The sequence below is a fragment of the Perognathus longimembris genome, chromosome 4, assembly GCF_023159225.1.
Source record: "Perognathus longimembris pacificus isolate PPM17 chromosome 4, ASM2315922v1, whole genome shotgun sequence".
Taxonomy (NCBI): Eukaryota; Metazoa; Chordata; class Mammalia; order Rodentia; family Heteromyidae; genus Perognathus; species Perognathus longimembris.
In genome coordinates, this window is record NC_063164.1 from 59,625,126 (window position 1) to 59,646,777 (window position 21,652).

General features: G+C 34.3%; 1 protein-coding gene across 1 annotated transcript in view; it reads left to right on the plus strand.

The window, feature by feature from the left end:
• Kcnh7 (potassium voltage-gated channel subfamily H member 7) overlaps nucleotides 1-21,652 on the plus strand; it is a 450,536-nt gene that overhangs the window by 384,294 nt on the left and 44,590 nt on the right. The window contains exons 8-9 of the mRNA XM_048344279.1: nucleotides 8,953-9,352; nucleotides 15,416-15,615. Of these exons, the coding sequence (XP_048200236.1) occupies nucleotides 8,953-9,352; nucleotides 15,416-15,615 (600 nt within the window). The remainder of the gene's footprint in view (nucleotides 1-8,952; nucleotides 9,353-15,415; nucleotides 15,616-21,652) is intronic.

The following is a 21,652-nucleotide window of genomic DNA, read 5'->3' on the forward strand; positions in this document are numbered from 1 at the left end:
TTTTTTTACATTATTTTGCCTATAAAACTTGTATGTTAATTCTAAGACCATAACTTTTTTCTAAAGATGACATAATTGCTCCTATTTTTTTTAAAAAATAAACATTTAATATTTTATCTTAAGTACATGTGATTCTCCTGTTAGCAAAAGTAGAGGATCTTTTACAATATTATGTGCATGATTGGAAAAAAAGTATATTGGCTATTACTGAGCATACCTTTGTTCTTGATATATCCCTGATATTGTCATCCTGAATTTTACACCATTAAATATGAGGCTACTCATAGCAGATTACCTCAACATCTTTGACGCAAAGAAATAACATGTTATTCTTATTCTCATGAAGGTCAACTTTTCATCATCTGTTGAAATTTCCATAGTTAGCTTGTCTGTAGCAAATCTTAATTTCCTAAACATTAGTTCTTCTTCCCCTGATAATTAGAATTCTTTTTTTTTTTTATCTTTCCTGGCCTTTCTTCTTTCACATTTTGTTATTTTTCATTAATTTTGAAAAGAAGAACTGTCCTGTATGGTATAAGTAATTTAGAGGGAATGCTCAACACAGAAGAAGAATTTCTGTTTGCATTAATATGCTTAATTTATTAGCCTTAGGGATGAATTGTGGAGTGAGTATAAGAAAAACTTAGCAGGTATTCATACAAAACTGCTGATTGTCTCATAGACTGCTCTCCTTGAGCTTGATCATTACCATATATCTAAATAATATCTGCAACAAATGACATATTCAGGTCAATTTAATAAATAATATTGTATAGACAAGTTTAAATTTGTATGTCTATAATACAGTTGGTATCTCTCTCTTTAAAGAGTCTTTGACATATTTGAAAGCATTTACAATGGCTTATATTGAAACTTGATCATGCCTCTAAAATTCTGTAGCATGATTGGTAAAAGATATTGGTTGACCAATTATTTTTTTAAGTTTATCATTTACTCATTTATATGGGATTTATGTTTATATATGCTTGAGTGCATATTGCTAGGGAGAAAATATGGTACAATTTTGCTCAGGACAAAAAGCCAATATTTCCATTTTTAAATATAGTATCCTTATTTGTTTGATGTAACATTTGCCTACTATAGATTAGAATCATTTGATCAATTATCTATGTCAGTGTGAGGAAAGGGAAAGTGAGTTTAAATGACAAAATGATAGAATGTTAAATATTAATGCAAAATAATAATGTCTCAATCAGAAGAAATTTACTAATCCAGTAAAAAATGTCTTTGTTAAGAACCTGAGTTGATAAAAGTATTTAGGAGGTTTGGTACAAATAAAGTAATGACAAGCTAGGAAATTCCCTAGGGCCCATAGAGGTTTATACATATTCAAATATAGCTCTTTGACTGAATTACCAAATATACTCTTGGTCATATTAAAAGAGTATTATATATACTGAAGAAAAGACTTGAATCTAGTTTGGGTATTATTAAATATTCTGAGGAAACTGATATACTGAATGATATAAATAAGAATAAAGTTAAAAGATAAACAGATTCAACAAAATATAGGAGAATACTGATTATGATCCTGAAATGTGCTAATTTCTGTGTTAATATTTTCCCACTTACATCTGGATATTTCTTGACCAATAGGATAGAATGATGGATTGAGCTAAAAATTTCCATGATATTTTATTCTACAATATCGTAGGTGAAATGAAAGACACGTACTTAGGTTTCCACATTGATAAAAGAATATTTATATCACCATTGGATTTCACTGAGATAAATTATTTTAAATATCATATTCTGGACAATACTAAAAATAAAATACAATTATTTAAAATGATTGAATAGAGGATTTTTCTCTTATTGGTAATAGTTCCTCTGTTTTATTGTAGCCAAGTTTATTCTGAGTAGAGATTGACTGATACTGATAAGTTACATGATTTGGGAACTCCACAAAATATTTCACTAGCATTAGGAGACAATATTGTCTGATTAATTATACAATATTGAGTTAAAAAGAAGGTGACATAGGATTTTTGAATCAATATAGGATCTAACATATTTACAAAATTATAATTATACATACAGTGAAGAAAGTCATAAAATAAAATGAAATAACTTTCATGTCAATATGAGGTATCCAATGATTTTAATAAAATGTATGTGGATATATTTTCCAAAAGTTGAAACTGGATCACCTTTACTGGCCACTAGGAAATATGAATAATTGACTTTCCAAAAGAAGAGATATTTTAAGAAAAAAATTCTGATAAATCAAGTTTAAAGTAGATAAACTATACTTATGGCAATAAATAAGCTCATATCTGAAATTGTATGGGTACAGTAAGGAATGATTTATATGCTAGAGTTCCTCATGCTGCTGTCACTATAGTTCATGGCAGGATTGAAGAACAAATTATCTATTTTCTATCTACTGCAACATGGCTCGCCTTTATTTTCACTGTGGCTTTCATATTTACCATCTAGAGAGTCTATATGTTTTGAGTAACACTTAAAGAATAATATTTTTCTAATCCCATCAAGAACCTCAAGAAATAACATCAAACAGAAAAAACTGCCACTGTTTTAGGCAGTTATAAATGTATTTATAAATTCTGTAATGTATTTTTAATTAAAATAAACATAAAGGAGATTTCTAGGGTATATTTAATATATGAAACTATGTAATCTGCACTATAAATATGCACTCTTGTATCAATTATCTTCAGTCAAATTCTGAGCTTAACACTGTTTTAAAATGTAAATTTTGGTCGCATTTTTTACGTAGATCATAATTATAGCCTGTCCATTAAACTGAAATAAATGGAGCATTTCATATAGTTCAACCAACTACGTAGATAATTTTATTGTATCTCACTTATTTTGAGAAATTCTGTTTCTAAACTAACATAATTCCAAGATTTGAAAAATAATCTTCAAATATTTCTGATTTCTCAACACAAGGGAACAGCAGAAATAGGACAGCCAATAAACATGGGATTTTAAACTGTACAATCAAAACTAGTGAAAAATTGAATGATCATACTTCCTGTTTAGTAGAGACTGAGTATTCATACAGATAAATTTCTGGTCTTTCAATGTCCCTAATTGGTTCATGATGAGTTTGCATAGCCAATATTGAAAATCTTCCATTTGGGATTGCAGAATCTAAGTAATGCAGCAGGACAGTGAAGGAAATCCATCAACCCAATTCACAAACACACAATTCCTGCCTACTAGTAGAAACAAAAATGTGAGGGATGTTTAAATAGAGACATGAGGAAATAGTATCTATTGAACACTGTCAACAATTGGGTCAGGTAAAAAATGTTATTCTCATATATAGATGAAGATACTGAAGGTGAATACTACATGAGGAACTTGTCTAAGGTGACATACTGGTTTGGAAGCAGTCTTTAATTATAATATTTTAATTCTTCAGTACAAAAGAAAAATATTTTTAATATAGAGACAGAAGTTTGCATTTCTTTAAGGAACACCGGATTCTGTCTTCAACAGCCCATCTTTCAGTGAAAGGAGATATGCTATTTAAATATGTGAAGAAGAAAACACTCCTCTTTTCATTGCACTGTGAAAAATAATAACGACATTGGAAATAAAGAAGGAACATTTTTCTTCAAGAATGAATTTTTTAAGCCAGAATAATAAGCTCATCTAAACAACACAAACTTGTCTCACTTTTGGAATGCTTCAGTCTTATAGAAAAAAATTCAAGGAAATGAATTAGTTTTTCTCCTATGACCACAGTGGCATAAGAAAGAAAATTAAGCAAAAAACATGACAATTATTAGAATACTTACTATTTCATTTTAATGGAATTTTTTTCTTTAGCACTTTCTTTTTACAAATAATATTAATATACATGGGTCATAGCTATCTTTATACTTGTGTCTTCAGTTAAGACGTACATATTCTTACCACAGTTGGATACAATTTGCAAAATAAACACCAACAATGAACAGATAAAAATGACTCAATAATTGATTGGTAAACACCATGTAACTATGGAATAATTATATGCCCTGTGAATTATATAGTACTTATAGTTGACATTATTTAGGAAACCTAAGAAATGAACTTATAATTTGCACTTACCAGATTTCAAGTCCAAATAACTGGTTAAGTATCCTGTAATTATAGAAAAATATCCTATCATTAGATACCTGGTCAGTAATAATCATGCAATTAATTACAGATGTCATACCTCAAAGCAAAATGCAATTAAAATATCATTGGGATTTCAAGAAACAACTACCAATGAAGGAAATAAAGGAGAAATATATTTAAATATATAGAGTGTAATTAATGCTTGCAATTATCCAATAAGTATTCCCACAATTACATGAAGAAGGGCTTGACTGTTTCTTTTAATTATTCAGGTCTTTCTCAGTTTCAATGTCAGCTACTTACCAAGACTTTCTGCACCTTCCCTTACAATGTGATCATTACCATAATCCATGCATACAAGAACATCATCAACAGTATAAACTACAGATACACATGGGATGTTGAAAGTAGTTACAATTGGGATATAACAATCATTTCCATAAAATGGAGTTCATTTTACTTAGCATCATCTTATGTGATCATAAGGGTATAGCTATTGGGCTCTTGTGATCCTCTGCTGTGACTTGCCTAAACCTGTACTAATTATTCCCAATAAGGGAGACCATAGAGTCCATGTTTCTTTGGGTCTGGCTCACTTCACTTAGTATAATTTTTTCCAAGTCCTTCCATTTCCTTACAAATGGGGCAATGTCATTCTTTCTGATAGAGGCATAAAATTCCATTGTGTATATGTACCACATTTTCCTGATCCATTCGTCTACTGAGGGGCATCTGGGTTGGTTCCAGATTCTAGCTATAACAAATTGCGCTGTAATGAACATTGTTGTGCTGGGGGCTTTACTGTGATTTTGTTTGTGGTCTTTTGAATAGATACCCAAAAGTGGGGCTGCTGGGTCATAGGGGAGTTCTGTATTTAGCCTTCTGAGGAATCTCCATACTGCTTGCCAGAGTGGCTGAACCAGTTTACATTCCCACCAATAATGAAGTAGGGTTCCCTTTTGGCCACATCCCCTCCAACAATTGTTATTGTTAGTTTTCTTTTTTCTTTTTCTTTTTTCTTTTTTTATTTTTTTTTGGCTAGTCCTGGGCCTTGGACTCAGGGCCTGAGTACCATCCCTGGCTTCTTCCCACTCAAGGCTAGCACTCTGCCTCCTGAGCCACAGCGCCCCTTCTGGCCGTTTTCCATATATGTGGTGCTGGGGAATCGAACCCAGAGCTTCATGTGTAGGAGGCAAGCACTCTTGCCACTAGGCCATATTCCCAGCCCTAGTTTTCTTGATATATGACATTCTTACTGGGGTGAGATGGAATCTCAATGTTGTTTTGATTTGCATTTCTTTTATGGCCAGTGATGTAGAGCACTTTTTCATATGTCTCTTGGCCATTCTCATTTCCTCATCAGAAAAGTCTCTTTTTAAGTCTTTAGCCCACTTGATGAGGGGGCTATTGCTTCTTTGCAGTTTTGTTTTGGAGGAAGGTAATTTTTTTAGTGCTGCATATATTTTAGCTATGAGGCCTTTGTCCATTGAATGGCCGGTAAAGATTTTCTCCTAGTCTGTGGGCTTTCTGTTTATCTTGCGAGCTATGTCCTTTGCCCTGCAGAAGCTCTGCAGTTTGATGCAGTCCCATTTGTACATCCTTTCTTTGATTTGTAGCCTTTCTGGGTCTTTGTTAAGGAAGTTCCGTCCTGTGCCAAGGAGCCCAAATGTTTCTCCTACTCCTTCCTTTAGTGTTTTCAGGGTGTCTGTTTTGATTTCGAGGTCTTTAATCCATTTGGAATTGATTTTGGTGCAGGGTGATATACAAGGATCTAGTTTTAGTTTGTTGCATGTGTTGAACAAGTTTTGCCAGCACCATTTGTTAAAGAGGATATCATTCTTCCAAGCTATTGTTTTAGCTCCTTTATCAAAGATTAAGTAGTCAGAGTTCTGTGGCTTCATTTCTGGGTCTTCAATTCTGTTCCATTGGTCTTCAGGCCTGTTCCGGTTCCAATACCAAGTAGTTTTTATTGCTATAGCTTTATAATACAGCTTGAAGTTGGGTATTATAATTCCTCCAGCACTGTTCTTTCTGCTTAGGATTGTTTTTGCTATTTTAGGTCATTTATTGTTCCATATGAATTTTTGGATTGTTTCCTCTATTTCATTAAAAAATGGTGTTGGGATATTAGTGGGTATTGCATTGAATCTGTAGATAGCCTTTGGCAATATTGCCATGTTGATTATATTAATCCTCCCAATCCAGGAGCATGGGAGGTTTTTTCCATTTCCTTAGTTCTGCCTTAATTTCATTTTTCAAGCTTTTAAAGTTCTCATGTCATCTCTTAGATCTTGCATGGACTTCTTTACTTCATTAATTTGGTTTTGAGTGCTGTCTCTCAAATCTTTTACCTGGGTAGCTATCTTTTCATTTGACTCTTGAATTTCATTTATCTTTCTATCTTTTGAGGCCATGAAATCATCTATTACTTTATGGAAGGATTGCTGTATCGATTCTAACTTTTCATTTAACATGTTTATCCGTAGACTTTGTAGAGCAATTTGAGGGTTCTCTTCTATTTCTTTGATTGACTGCTCTGCTTCCTGCTTGTTTTGAGTGGGAGAAAGTTCTCCATTGTTTTCCATCTTTCTTGTGTTTCTTCTGCCCATTTGGATTGGGAATGCCAATCTCCAAGCACCTGTGAGCACCGTTTAAGACCCAAAGCAGCCCTTACCAAGCACTGTTGTGTAAATCTTATAAGTTCACAATTATATACAGATACCTTGTATACCTGTCTATAAAATTAGATTTGGTGTTCCTAAAGAATACAATTACAATATAACAACTGATCCTGGGCCCTGTATTCAGTAGTTACTTATTTACTGTTACAACCCTATGAGCAATTCTTATTCTTATATTAAGTTCTTTTAGGACTGGCTTTCTCTAAGAACCCCTTTGATTCACTCAGATTAAGCAGGGATACCCTCTATCCAATAACCGGGAATCAATGGAACATGGAGGTCCTGGCAGTAAGTCAGGAGGGTAGGTTAGAGGTAGTAAAGAGAACAGAGTAAAATGTATTGTGGGGGGGGGGAGGGTGATGATTTTGGTTTAGTTTCAGTGACGTGGAAATGTGGTGAAGAGTAGAATCAGTAGAAAGAACAAGGTTAAAATGATAGACAATGGAGAGTTAGCAGAAAAGAGTGGAGGTGTTATTCATAGGAAAGTAATTTTTAAAGAAAGAGAACACAAAGAGAGAAATAAAGAAAAAATACTGGAAGACAGATGCACAAAACAGAGAGAAATTATTTTAAAAAGAAAAAAACAAAAAGGAAAAATACCAGAAAAATGAATAAACAAAGAATTTTTTGATAAAACAGGTAAAAATGGAAAACAAAAAAAACCAATGACGTTTTAGCAGTGAAAAATTAAAAAAAATTTTTTTAAAGTTTAAAAAATGTTTGAAAAGAAAAAGAAGTGGAGTCCTCCTTGTTTGGGTGGTCTTTCCCCAGTCTCTGGTTTCCTTACGATGGTCTGCAGTCTATTTTCCTGATTGGCTGGTTTGACTTGGCTTTCAGTTCGCAGGGGGTGGATCTGTTCTGACCCTTCTCCCCTGTTGGTGCAATCCTGGGTCTCTGTGGTTCACACAGCTTGCAGGTAGGCCTTGGGCGTCCTCTGGAGATGGGGACATGAGCAGTATCTGGAACCATGGCTCCTCTGCTGTGGGGCTGCGGCCTTTAACACCTGGCTTTGAATAGACTGTGGATTCAGCAGGGCGGAGTGCCTCTGGCCTGGTTTACCCAGCTGAAAGTTGCTTGCCTGGGGGAGGTTCCTCCCTCCTGGGTGGCGTGGCTGCCTGGTGGAGTTGGCTATGGAATTCAGCTCCGTTTCAGGCTAGGAATTGGGCTTCATCTGTGACGGGACCGTTTATCTGTCTCAGGAACTGTTTGTTCCCCTGTCTGGTGTTTCCATGCCGCCGGTAGCTGCTAGCCACTTTTGCTTTAAATTTATAAATTCCGGCAGGTAGGGTGAGGCACCTCTGGTTAAGCTGTGGCCCAGGATGAGCCTCCTACCTGGGCAGCGGGCATTCTCCTGGGCGGAGCTGGCTCTCACTGGTCGTCCCTCTTGCCCTTTTCAAAGATGGCTCCTTTGTCCTCACTTTCCCCAGGCCCGCTTTAGTTCCAATCTGGTCTGACCCTATGCCAGTGGCAAAGATGGCGCTTTGCTCTGGTGGTGGGGGAAGAGCTACCTTCCAGAAGCTGCTCTGTGGGTGCGAATGAGAATATCTTCCGTGGGGTACTCACACTTTCTCTGCGATTTCAGCCCGTCCGTGCTCAGCTGCCATCAGGAAGATTTCTTCCTGGTCTATGCTGTGTGCTTTAGCCACAAGGAGTGCGGGTCTCTGTGCTGGGCACTGTGCTCGTGCCAGCACTGGTGTGGCAGTGGGAAGCCGCCCAGAGCTCAAATCTGTGTTTTCAGACGAGCAAAGTGGATTTTTCCTTCCTGGCCAGTATCCCTGTAGTCTTAGAACTTACTCTGGCTGTCTTTCTAGGAGTAAAAGTTTCTATGGGGTGAGAAAACTGCGATGTTGGAGGGAGCTCAGCTAGGGCTCTGATGCTCCTCTGCCGTCTTCCCGGAAGTTTCTGTTCTTGGGTCTTAAAACCAGTTTGTGACCATGGATTTTACATACAATGATATTTAAGTAATGTCCCCTTATGTTTTCTAAGTATTTTTTCCAAACAGGTTTCAATTATTTTTCTTAAGTAAAATCTTATCTTATTCCTTAATTTAAATTTTCAGTTATTCTCAAAGCTCCCATATTTTGATGTTTCTATCAAATGTGTTGCATGCAAACACACTCTGAATTGCTTACCAAAAACTCTTTGTAACAATACACACTTATTTCCACAGACGACCACATTAATTGGTCTGTTGAAGACTGCTCGTCTCCTTCGTCTTGTGCGAGTGGCCAGAAAGCTGGACCGATATTCTGAATATGGAGCTGCTGTTCTAATGCTCTTGATGTGCATATTTGCCCTGATTGCTCACTGGCTGGCTTGCATTTGGTATGCCATTGGGAATGTAGAAAGGCCGTATCTGACTGACAAAATTGGATGGTTGGATTCCTTAGGAATACAAATTCGGAAACCGTACAATGACAGTGACTCCAGTTCTGGACCATCAATTAAAGACAAATACGTCACAGCACTTTATTTTACCTTCAGCAGTTTAACCAGTGTAGGATTTGGAAATGTGTCTCCTAACACGAATTCGGAAAAAATCTTTTCAATTTGTGTCATGTTGATTGGCTGTAAGTAGATTTCTATTTTACTATCTGTTAGGATGAAATAATACCACAAAGTTAATCTCTAGAACATTAAGCATAAAGCAAAGAAAAATCATAGAAAATTGTGTAGATAACAATAGTACATATGTCGATAACAAATTCCATCAGATCTCATTCTATCTGTAAAGATACGAAAGGAAATCATGGGCATGTAGTTGGTCTTCAGATTCAGAACCTGAAAATTGTATTTCATTCAAATTACTACATTAAGAGATGCTTCTTTTTGCTAATGGTTGTTTTATATTTCAAGCAAAAGTCAAGTAATGATTGGAAATATTATCTTACCTCACCATATATATATATATATATATATATATATATATATATATATATATATATACACATATATATATATGGAGAGATACAAAGGTAAAATCATATCCATGCATATTGATATTTAATTGTAATATTATATATACATGTTGCCTTCATATATATGTGTGTGTGCACGCACACACACATACACACACATTCACAATTATACACAGTGCTTTTCTCTGTTATTCTCCAGTTCCTTTGAAATTATGACAAAACATAAGTTATGGCTTTTTACCCTGTTGTGGAACATAATCTGTTACATATATTATTTATACTAAAAGATCAAGATAAAATAAAGACAATTTACTTTAATATTGATATTTCTTAATTTACTCTGTCAAACTGCTAGTGGTAACCTTGATGATACCAGGAGGCAATCCCCAAAAGCATGATTGATTTTTCATAGCTTCAAAAAGAGAATCACCTTTAGATTGCAAACAGATCTTAGATTGAAAACAGATAAGTGACTTGTAAAGGTCAACGTATTGATTTTGGAAATGTGCTTAGATAAGACTTATTTATGAAATTTATATTTAGATTTACCCAGTTTATCCACTATTTCCTGTAAGTGTATTTTCCTTTTATGTTTTACTTGCATAGCATGTGCATAAGAAAATAATATTTAAAACCTTTAAGATATTCTGCAAATTCAATCCAAGTATTGGTTATAATCACAGGCAGCATTATAAGCAGAGGAAATATATAGAAACATAGATTCCAGATACATTGAGTCTTTCAAAGTAAATATAGACCAATCATTTTGTGATTATAAACATTGGACTATAACTTGAAGTCATACATAGCATCTTTCATAAATAAGGAAAAGAAAAATATTCAGGAATGAGGAACACTTTTTCTGCCAAAGGCCATTTGAATATTTATGACATTATTCAAGGTCATATAAAACTAACAATCCTGGCAGTCAGGCAGCCAATAAGAAGCATAACAAGAACTGCACAAGGATGTTCTGCTACGTACCAAATGATTTTCTAGGCCTTACATGGCCCGAGACATTCTCAGGCTGTAAAACTATCCTGCATACTTAAAAACTTAGAATATTCAAGTGAGTTTAGAATATATACTGAAGTTAAAGCAGCTCGCCCCTTTGTAATCCCCAACACTATGAAGATTAAGTCATATTATGGGATACTTATTGTTTTGATTACTTTTAACTAGCTAAGTCATAATTCTTATTTAGCCTACATCTCTACTCTAATTCAAAGAAATGTTGGCAATTCTTTTGATTCCTTGTCTGACTCTGTCCCCTCCCTTACCCTTCCCTCCTCTCTTTTTCCTTGCTTTCCCTCCCACCTTCCTCTACCTCTTTCTCTTCCTGTCTATCTTTTTTTTCTTTGTAACTTTTACACTCCATTGTTATTACTATTATTATTTCCCTTTTCTTTTCATTTTGCTGTGCTGGGGTTGGTATTTAGGTCCTCACATTTGATAGGTTAGTCCTCCACCACTCAAGTCATACATTCAGTCATGTTTTTTTCTGGTTATTTTGAAGATAAAATCTAGTAAACATTTCTGGCCAAACTATCCAGATCTCAACCTTTTGAGTAGCTTTAATTACAGTTGTGAGTCACAGGCAACTGCTTTACAACAGATTATTTCTATTGAAATAATATAGATTAAAAGTAACCATGTTTTCCACATATGAATTCTATCTCACTAAAAAAAGAAGAAAACTACAAGTCAAACTGAATGTAGTAAAATAATTCTCACCTGGTAAGACATAGTTCCATAACAAAACACTTGGTTTTATAAACCTTAATCAAAGGAATTCTATAAAGTTTAATATTAATAGGAAAAAATTTAAATATTCCTTGAAATGTTTAGTATAAATTTTATACAACAAATAAAAGAAAAACTATAATTAGGACTTGAGACTCAGCAATCATAAGAATATTCTGAAGTTTGATATGCATGTACACTTATTCTTGATATTCCCAGATCTAAACGTATTAAAAATGACTTGGTTTTCCCTATTTTCTATATTTGTACACAAAGTACATAGTCCTAATACTTGTGTGAAGGCTTAATTTTTTTACCTTAAAGGACAACCAAATTTTTAATGTGAAGTATTATATATGCACCAATTCTAACCACAGAGTTACTGAGTTGAACCTTCATTAGCTGTTAGTTTCTTTATTATAGAAAAATGTTTTGAAGCCAAATTATAACAAATAGACAATTCATCATGCATACTATACCAATGTAATTCAATAAAATGAAAAGAAATTAAAATTATTACCTAAAGCTGGACATAATAGCAGTTACCTGTAATCCTTTAACTGAAAAGCTGAGACAAGAGGATGGCAGGTTCAAGTGAAGGTGGGCTACATAGTAAATTACAGCCTGTGTTACCTAGCAAGAATCTGTCTAGAGGAAAGATATTATCATCTCACTAGTGCAAATAGCTCAAATATTTATAGAGGCATTTTAAAACGTACTTTCTAAACGTACTTTCAACTGTGATTAGAGAATAGTCAGTAGCTAATTTATTTTAAAATTAGCCAGGTGCTGGTTGCTTGTTTCTGTAATCCTAGCTTCTCCGAAGGCTAAGATCTGAGGATCACAATTTGAAACCAGCTTGGAAAGAAAAGTCCCTATGAGACTCTTATCTCCAATTAACCAGTCAAAAACCAGAAGTGGCACTGTGGCTCAAGTACTCAAATGCTAACCTTGTGCACAAAGATGCTCAGGGATAGTGCCTAAGTCCTGAGTTCAAGCCCCATGACCAACCAATAAAAAAGTCAAAATAAAATACAAAGTAATAGGTAAATAATCATTGAAAAAGTATAAAAATGTTATACTCATATAGCTTTCTATATTTTTAAGTTGATACTATAACTTGGCATTTATTCAATTTCTAGAAATATATCATATATGTATATACATATATACTCATACACTATACATACATACATATATATACTCATGCGCTATTACATATATATGGTACACAAAGTTATATATTATAAACTACATAATTTATATATGCACATATTACAAAAAATACAAGCAGAAAAAATATGAGTGTCTTCCATCTCTGACTTGCTTACCAACTTGACAGAACTTGATTTTATAGAATGTGTAAAATAGTTACTGCAATTACCTTCTAACTTGATGGAATAATTGGAACGTTGTTCTTTTCCTACTGAACAAACAATCAGAAAAGCAAACAGAAACTAAACAAAGCCACTACAATTTCTAGGGTAAAAAGCATCCAAGTGCAATCCTGGGGGAAGTAAAAAGAACAAGATAGCCCAGGTTAGCTCTGGACTTGGAGGCACCTTCTGAACAACACTGCACATTGAAAGGAAAAATAACCCAAGCAGACCACAACTGTTCACAGGATTTAGAAAATAAAGTCAGAGGCAGTGGAGAGTAAGGTGCTGGAATCTGCAATACAGAAAATGTAAAAAGTGAACATTAAGATGCAAATTCATAGGAATGGGAGTTTTCAAATCTTGCAAATAATCATATAAGTATTGTAAACTGAACATTTGTTAGCGCTCACAGGGGTATGAGAGACACTCAAATTGCAACCAGCTGGATAGAAACCTCTCATTTCACCAGAATATTCAGTAGAAATCTCAAAAAAAATGAAGTAATTGGGCTAGTTTAAAAGATCATGGACTGACTTTCAAATTACTAAAATAAAAACAAAAATCTGTAAAGGGTAAAAGTTTTATATTTTTTAAAAGTAATCCTTCAAAACTGACATCAAATCAAGCATGATTTATCACGAGAAGGACATAAGAAAATATATAAAGTTCTCCAGGTGAAAGGAGAATTATAAAATCTGGAGCAGAAAGGAATTACATAATCCAGAAACAGTAAGTGTGTGAATAAATTTTAAAACTCTCCCTCATTGATAAATACATTCAAAATATTTGAGTATTTAAACTGAACAAGATATCAAGGACATTACATTGAATTTAAAGCTTTTGTGTCATGTGTACAAAGAGAAAGTACAATGACAAAACATAGGGCAAAATGTACATAGTGGGACTGGTATGTTTCTTGTAGGCTACATGTGGCCAGTCTACATGCATTCATAATTATATATTTATATGGACTAAAAATGATATGATACATTATCTAAAATGTTCTGCCTTCAGAAGAAAAACGTTTTCTTACATCTGATTCTTTTTGAGGATTTTTTTCTCTTGCTTGGGATTACCATGAACCATAATACCCAAGTAGTGTAAGATATACAAAGAAGATAAGCTGAAAAAGAAAACAAAAGACCAAGAACACTTGTTAGGTTAACAACCTAATCTATTTCTGCAAGGGACTAAGTGGCTTATGTAAATAGTTGTTTGTAAAATATGTTTCAAGAAAAAAAAGTTGGTTGAATATAGTTGAATCAAATATTTCATGATGTTTGCTTTCTGTGCTGTTGTTGCTTTTCTCACATGCCTGGTATAACCTTCTCTGCCAGTGCCTGAAGCACATCTTACCTCATCTCTGAGTTTCTGGCAGATCAGAAGGATCATATGCAAACCATGTATTGTGTGATTTTTCTGTTTAGAGTGGAACAATTCTTTGTTAAAAATATTTGAATCTGGGGCTGGGGATATGGCCTAGTGGCAAGAGTGCCTGCCTCATATACATGAGGCCCTGGGTTCGATTCCCCAGCACCACATATACAGAAAATGGCCAGAAGTGGCGCTGTGGCTCAAGTGGCAGAGTGCTAGCCTTGAGCAAAAAGAAGCCAGGGACAGTGCTCAGGCCCAGAGTCCAAGCCCCAGGACTAGCCAAAAAAAAAAAAAAAAAATTGAATCTGAATATAAGTACAAAATGAAAAAGAAAAGCATATAAAGAGAATATCTTAAATATAGCCTAGAATGCAAAAAGATGGGTATTCTACCTAAGCAGTGAATGGATACTAAAGGACATTGTATCATTTTTGCCCTATGATATATTTTCCTTACAAAACACTATGATGAGTGAATTGGAATACATTATTGACAATATAATAATGTATATGTTGTTTAAATAGTTTGACTATCTCTTTGAAGAGTTCAAAATAAGATTAAAATTTGTAATAGCTATTGAATAAAAATAGGTTAGATTTATACCTGAGACAAAATCATACAAAATATTTTTAAATACATGTTTTTATTCCAATTTTTAAAAAAGTTAACTTTAAGAGCCCAAATAGATATTTTTGCCTCAGTGATTTTTTTTCAAGACATGGTCTATAGACCAGTGGTATAGTGCCTTATTAGCCAAAAAAAGACCCCCAGTTAAGATCTCAGTATTAGCAAGAGAGAAGGGGGAGGGGAGAAGAAGGTGGAAAAGTAGAGGGAGGAGGAGATGATGGAAGAGGAGGAGGAGGAGGAGGAGAAAGGAGGAGGAGGAAGATTCATGATATGACATTACAAATAATGTAAAGGGGATTTTTAGTCCCTATGCAATTAAACGCTGAAAAATACTCCTTTGTATAAACTGGAATTATAAGCAATCAGTTTTTATTTTAATTTAGAATCCATGAGGAATTTGAGTAGTCTCTGTCTTTAGATGTCAGACTGGGTGATGCACATGCATATTAGTTTAACTACTTTGGAGGTGGGTAGTGATACACTGGCACAACTAGATTAAAGCAATCACACGCTACATGCTTGAAATTGTGAGTAGAATATTACATCCAAGTGCAGTGTTCTCCCATATAATTTTTTATTTTTTCCAATCCAGCCCTCATGTATGCAAGCATTTTTGGAAATGTTTCTGCAATTATCCAAAGACTCTACTCTGGAACTGCCAGGTACCATATGCAGATGCTTCGAGTAAAAGAATTTATTCGCTTCCACCAAATCCCCAACCCTCTGAGGCAGCGGCTTGAAGAATATTTCCAGCATGCGTGGACATACACCAATGGCATTGACATGAACATGGTATGTATTTCTGTTTCCCAATATGGAGGTGCCAGGGGCACTATAGCTAGTCAAAGTGGAAAAAATTCCAGTCCCGCCAGCTTTGAACCCCTTGCTTTTGTTTTTTTTCTCACTCTCAGATGTTTATTTTCTTCCCTGGAGATAGTGTCTCATTCTCAATTCATGGCATTGCATGGTGCTATATCTAGTTATACTGTGTGGCAAAGGCATTATAACATGATGCAAACTGATATAGCTGCGTGTGGTAGAGTTCCCCTGCTGGTTACAGAAAACATTGCTTTAACCAGCACTTGGGTTTTTATTACAGGAATTCTTTTTCCTGAGTGCAAAGAAGTTGTTGGACCAATGTGTAATTAAAATTTACCAAGTGAAGTATGACAACTACAATCCCACCAGAGATCCAAGAGTTATCACATTAAAAAAATAGGACTTTTGAAAAATTATGGGAGAGGTTAGGAAACTGAAGTATGTCATCAGCACTTTCAGATAGGAGGTCATGCTTCTTTTAACATCTTTTTTTTTCTGTATTTTAAACAATTACTGATGTACTTCTGATGTACTTGCTTTAATGAATCTTTTCTTTCAAGGGGGCGGGATATGGATTCCTACATATATTTTAAGCAAATTCAACATAAAAAAAAATCACTTGTCACTACCTCAACTCCTATATCACTGCTCAAAACTCAACACAATTAACATTAGTTTTTTTTATTATTAGCAGCACATCCTATATTATTTACATTGCTGTTTTGTTTTAAAGATATATTGCTGGAGATGAGTTATGCAATAAATCCAAATAATATGGCACATCATAGAGAAAATAAATTAAGATATGGTACCTATGTAACTGACTAGTCCTCCAAAGCACATTTTTTTAGAAAATTGGAAATTTTTTAGAAAATAATAAGTTGCATTTAATTATATCAAGTGCCTAATATAATTTTATGTCAATATTCCTAGTAGAATTTGGCTTAATATTTTATTCTGACAAGAAATTTCCTTACAAAAATACAAAAGTTTCAAAGAGAAGCAATGGTATACATTGGAATATTGCCCCAATTAAGAAACATCACTTGTGAGTAATGTTATCAAAGCTGCTTATGATTTATCTGAAAAATAAAGGTGTAAGCGTTTTGAGTTGAGCTAATGAAATGACCACACTCTGGAAAATGCTACAACTAAATTCAATGAGTTATTTCAAAGTATCCCAAAGTTCATAGGAAAAAAATCATTTAATAAATTGACCTTCCCAAGAGAACATTTTAATCTTGTAAGAAAGAGCATCTGTATACTGATTACTTTCATACATTTCCTTCAGTATGACTGATTAACAAAAGCATCAGCATTCAAAGGCTCTTGAGGAAGTATCTACGGTTGGGTTAGCTGAAGCAGTGTCAGGAATTTTTAATCAAAATATGTCAGGAATTTTCAATCAAAATATGTATGACTCAATTTTACCATTCCATACATTATTTCAATAAGTGTACTAAAATAATTTATTTTACCTACTCTCCATAAACTTTAGTTTTATGACCATTTTTTTGATAAAGGCTATTTTGTGACAACTATTTACCTTTCATTGTTTGACTCTATTACCTATGAATATGGTTTATATACCACTTGCCTATTTACAATGTACTTATGAAAGATTTATCTCTTTCCTGTCTGCTTCACACCTTAATACATGGAATCACAACACCCACCGGTAAGAACAGGAGGTATTTATATCCAATTTAATTCTCGTGTAAATTGTGGAGAATTCCCTTGTTTATCTGTCAGGTTTAGAGCTTGTTAAATGATTTCCAATGCAGTTTTGATTTTTTTTTTTTTGCATGACATAATGGAGGAAAAACAAAGCAAGAAACTGGGGAAGAGAATTTGGAGGAGGCCAAGTACATATTTTTATATATATATATATATATATATTTTATCAACAACTTGACCTCTAATAATGATTATCTATAGTTTTCCACTCTCCACAAAAATATATTCCTCTGCCCTTATTTCCACTCTGGTAAAGGTTATGGGTATACGGTTTGCATTAGATAATTGTCATAAAGAAAATGTCATTCTCTTTCATCATTCTCTATTTTCATGATGTAGGTGCTTTTCTTTCCTCTCATCTGCATGCCAGTGTTACATGATCCTGGAGTGAGTGAGCTCTAAACCATGTGCCGCTGAGTCTTGCATGTGGTTTTGAGAACTTGACTTTGCACGAACCTCTTGTATGTACACAGTGTCTACATTTTTCATTTTGTGACTGCAAAGTGAGTAAAAAAAAAATCAAAGATCAAGATAACTCTCGAAACTTGGCAAATGGAAGATGCTTGCTTATTAACTATGATATGTGAAACAAAGTTGAATAGAGAAGCAACTGTACTCTTAGAATATTGAGAGGTTAAAAAAAAATCAAAGTGGACTTTTTTTACCTCCAAAACCACATTGTTACAGTCATTAAAATCTTTGCATCTTGCATACTTACTATTAAATAACTTTAATTTAATAACAGTTGAAAATCATTTAAATTTATGTGATACATAAATTTATTGTGATAGATAAAAATACATCAAACTGTTGTATTTTGAATCAGCATTCCATGTTATCTCATTCAATTATAATCTTAAATATAATTTTTCATAAAACATTTCAGGTCATTTTTACTGTTCAACCCTGTTCAAATGAAGTACAAGTTTTTCAGTCATAGTTTATTACTAATTACTCTAAAATTAGTTTCATAACTTAAAGCATTTAGTTTCGTAGTAGACCACAGAAATAGGAATTGATTTTCTTTTTCAAAAAGGCACTATATTAGTTATTGCCTGTATCTTTTACTTTTCTGAAACTTATTGCTGAAAAATTATGTTCTAGAATTGAAAACATTTTGGGAACAATGATAGATTCTCTCACAGCTCAAACAAAAATGGTTCAGAGTATGAAAGGAAAAGGGACAAAATATTGAAGACTGTGAATGGAACATGTTCTTTGAAGTTTGATTTCAGACAAGATTGTAAAAATTATTCCAGAAATGTGCACAAATTAATTCTTTAGAATCTCATTCTTTCTACCTGCAGGAAATTACCTTGTTAGGAGTTAAAAGGCCCTTTTCTCACGTTAGACTTGATAGTGTCTCAAATAAAAGCTATATCTTTACTTATTCTGAATCTCTTTGAGGTTAACACCAACATTGTATAACACTGCTGAGAAAGTGAAAATAATCTTCCATATCAGTGTAGAATCAAATAGCCTCATATCACACATATGAGCCTGCCCTGAATGAACAAGAGCCCTCGGGACCCATGTACCATTCTGGATGGAGGGAAGCAATTTCTTTAGGATAGAATCCACTTTGATTTTAGATATAATGGCATGGAAGGAAATCCTTTATGGATATTTAAAGAGCATTTGTTTCTTGCCTAAAAGCACTTTTTCCACATCAAACAAGAAACACCTGAATAATTGAAATGACTACAAAATAAGGAACCAGAAGACACAAGTACTAGCTCTTAATCTGCCACTAATCTTGGGCAAGTCACTTAAATTCACTTTTAGTAACCTTATCACTTTCAAATGTAAGCACCAGTACTCAAATATGCGGAATGTGTATTCTAACCCTGTCTGCTGCCCACCTCCCTCTTCCACTCTATATAGTGAGAATCTGACACTGCCTTATTTATGAAGTATCTGCTCCTCCATAGAGCATTGTTATTCCAAAACCATAGGTCTAAGTTAGTGGGAGAATTATTGATTGGAAAGAATCATGGAGACCATTTCAGATAAAGGCAAGGATAGCAGTCAAGGCACAAACATTGGCAGAATTCGATGTGTAATTCAAGCAACTTTAGTTTACTTCAGGAAAACAGGAAAATAATTGAGTGCTGTTTAGGTTGGAGCACTAATAGAGGAGTAAGTGAGAGACAGGTTCAGAAAATGATGAGAAGAAAAGCTAAGAAAGAGGAATGGTTAGATAAATTTTCCTTGATGACAAACAAAAAAGCAAAGAGAAAGCAGGTGTTGTCTTTCAGGATCAAAGCAGAAAAACTGATAGCAGACTCCCAGGTCAGGTAGAGAATTAACAGTGGACAAAAGCAGAGGGAGAATGGATTTATGGAGATTTCAATCAAGAGTCTCCCCCATAGGCTAAAAGTACTTAAAATCGAAGTAGTCTGAGTAACACAGAAAGCATTTGTCATGGCCACAACAAGCGAAGCCAATAAAGATGGAGAAGATGATAATAAATTATGCATTAATAAGTAATAAGTATTATGGCTTGAAACTATTATGATGTATAGTTGGAGATTTAATTAAAATTTTATTTCATTTAATTTTACAGCATGTTTCTAGTTTCTATTATCTGTCAGAATAGTCTCTTTTATCTGTGCTTCTCTGATATAACTCTATACCATTTAGATCTCTGTGATTCTTTTTCTATATACTTACTTAAATGACATTGTATGGGCAGGAACTTCAGATCAGAGTTTTGATGTACTGTAGTGAAATGCTGTGGTATCATGTAGAGATATTGAATTCACAACTAAAAAACAGCCTCATTACAATCAATTCCATCACTAGTGTGAAAGAAAAATGTATACAGTAACATCATGTGCTATCAAGATTGCATCATTTTTATTCTCCTAGCCTTTTTCTAAAGCTCCTTTAGATGCTGCAATTTATAGTTATAATCAATGAAAATTACACCATTGATCACCCTATGATAAAGTTACAATAAAACTATTGAAAGTGTTCCCTCACATCTCACTAAGCCTCTATCTTTAAAGGAGGTCATGAAGATATGCAAAAAATATTCATTTAAGTGATAGGGAGCCACAAAACTGGCAACCACAATTTTGTTTTCTGTAAATAAATACCACTTATGAATTGAATTTAGGTATAATTTTTGCACAGTGCAATTGAGAGGACATTTCCTTCTGCTTGTTGATTCATTGACAGAGATTGCTTGGCTGTGCAAACTGGATCTCTGACAATTTCTTGCACTGATAAGAAGCCTAAAATGAACACAAATTTTATCCCTCGATCACCTACCATAAGTAGCTCCTGAATAACAGGTGTTTGATAAAGGACAGATTTCACATGCCTTCCTTATTTTGCATCAAGACTTTCTACCCTAAGTACCTTGAAAATACCACAGAGAATAGCACATACTGTCTGGAGCTTCCTGATATAGACAATGTAGAGCTCAGAACAAGTATCTAGTACTTTCAGGTCACAAATGGCTCCTGCTCAGTCAGCTTTCACAAATGATGATACTCCTTTAGTTCGGGTTTTCAACCATCATCGGTATGTACTCATTTATTACACAGGAGGCATTATGCTACTCCCTGGCAAAGTGAGGATTTTAGTGAAGGGAACCTGGATTGTTCTGAAACAAGGGAAAGAAGGACAGCATTGCCCTTGGCTTTATACAGGATCAACAGCCATTGTAGAGACAACTAAGACAGTGAAAATACTCAGGAGCTGTTTTCTCCATTTGTTTCTAACACATCTCTTACAGGAGTGGAGCAGTGGAATGATGTCTCCAACTGTTTTAAAACTCCTTAAAATTGGGCTGGGGATATAGCCTAGTGGCAAGAGTGCCTGCCTTGGATACACGAGGCCCTAGGTTCGATTCCCCAGCACCACATATACAGAAAACGGTCAGAAGCGGCGCTGTGGCTCAAGTGGCAGAGTGCTAGCCTTGAGCGGGAAGAAGCCAGGGACAGTGCTCAGGCCCTGAGTCCAAGGCCCAGGACTGGCCAAAAAAAAAAAAAAAACTCCTTAAAATAATGGTCCTGCAAAATAGATCTCTAATGTACAGATCCTTATACTCAAGGGCACAATGTAGTTGAAATATTTGGGGGAGATGCAGGAAGGATGACTCATCCAAACCTAACTCTGCTTCAGCCCATTTAATTAGTGCAGGTTAATCAAATAATAAATTGTACATAATCAAATATACTTATAAAAGGTCTTCAGAAATATGATGTTACATCTCTTTTACTTCAGGTATTAGAGTAAATCATTTAAGGATAATAGGTATTGA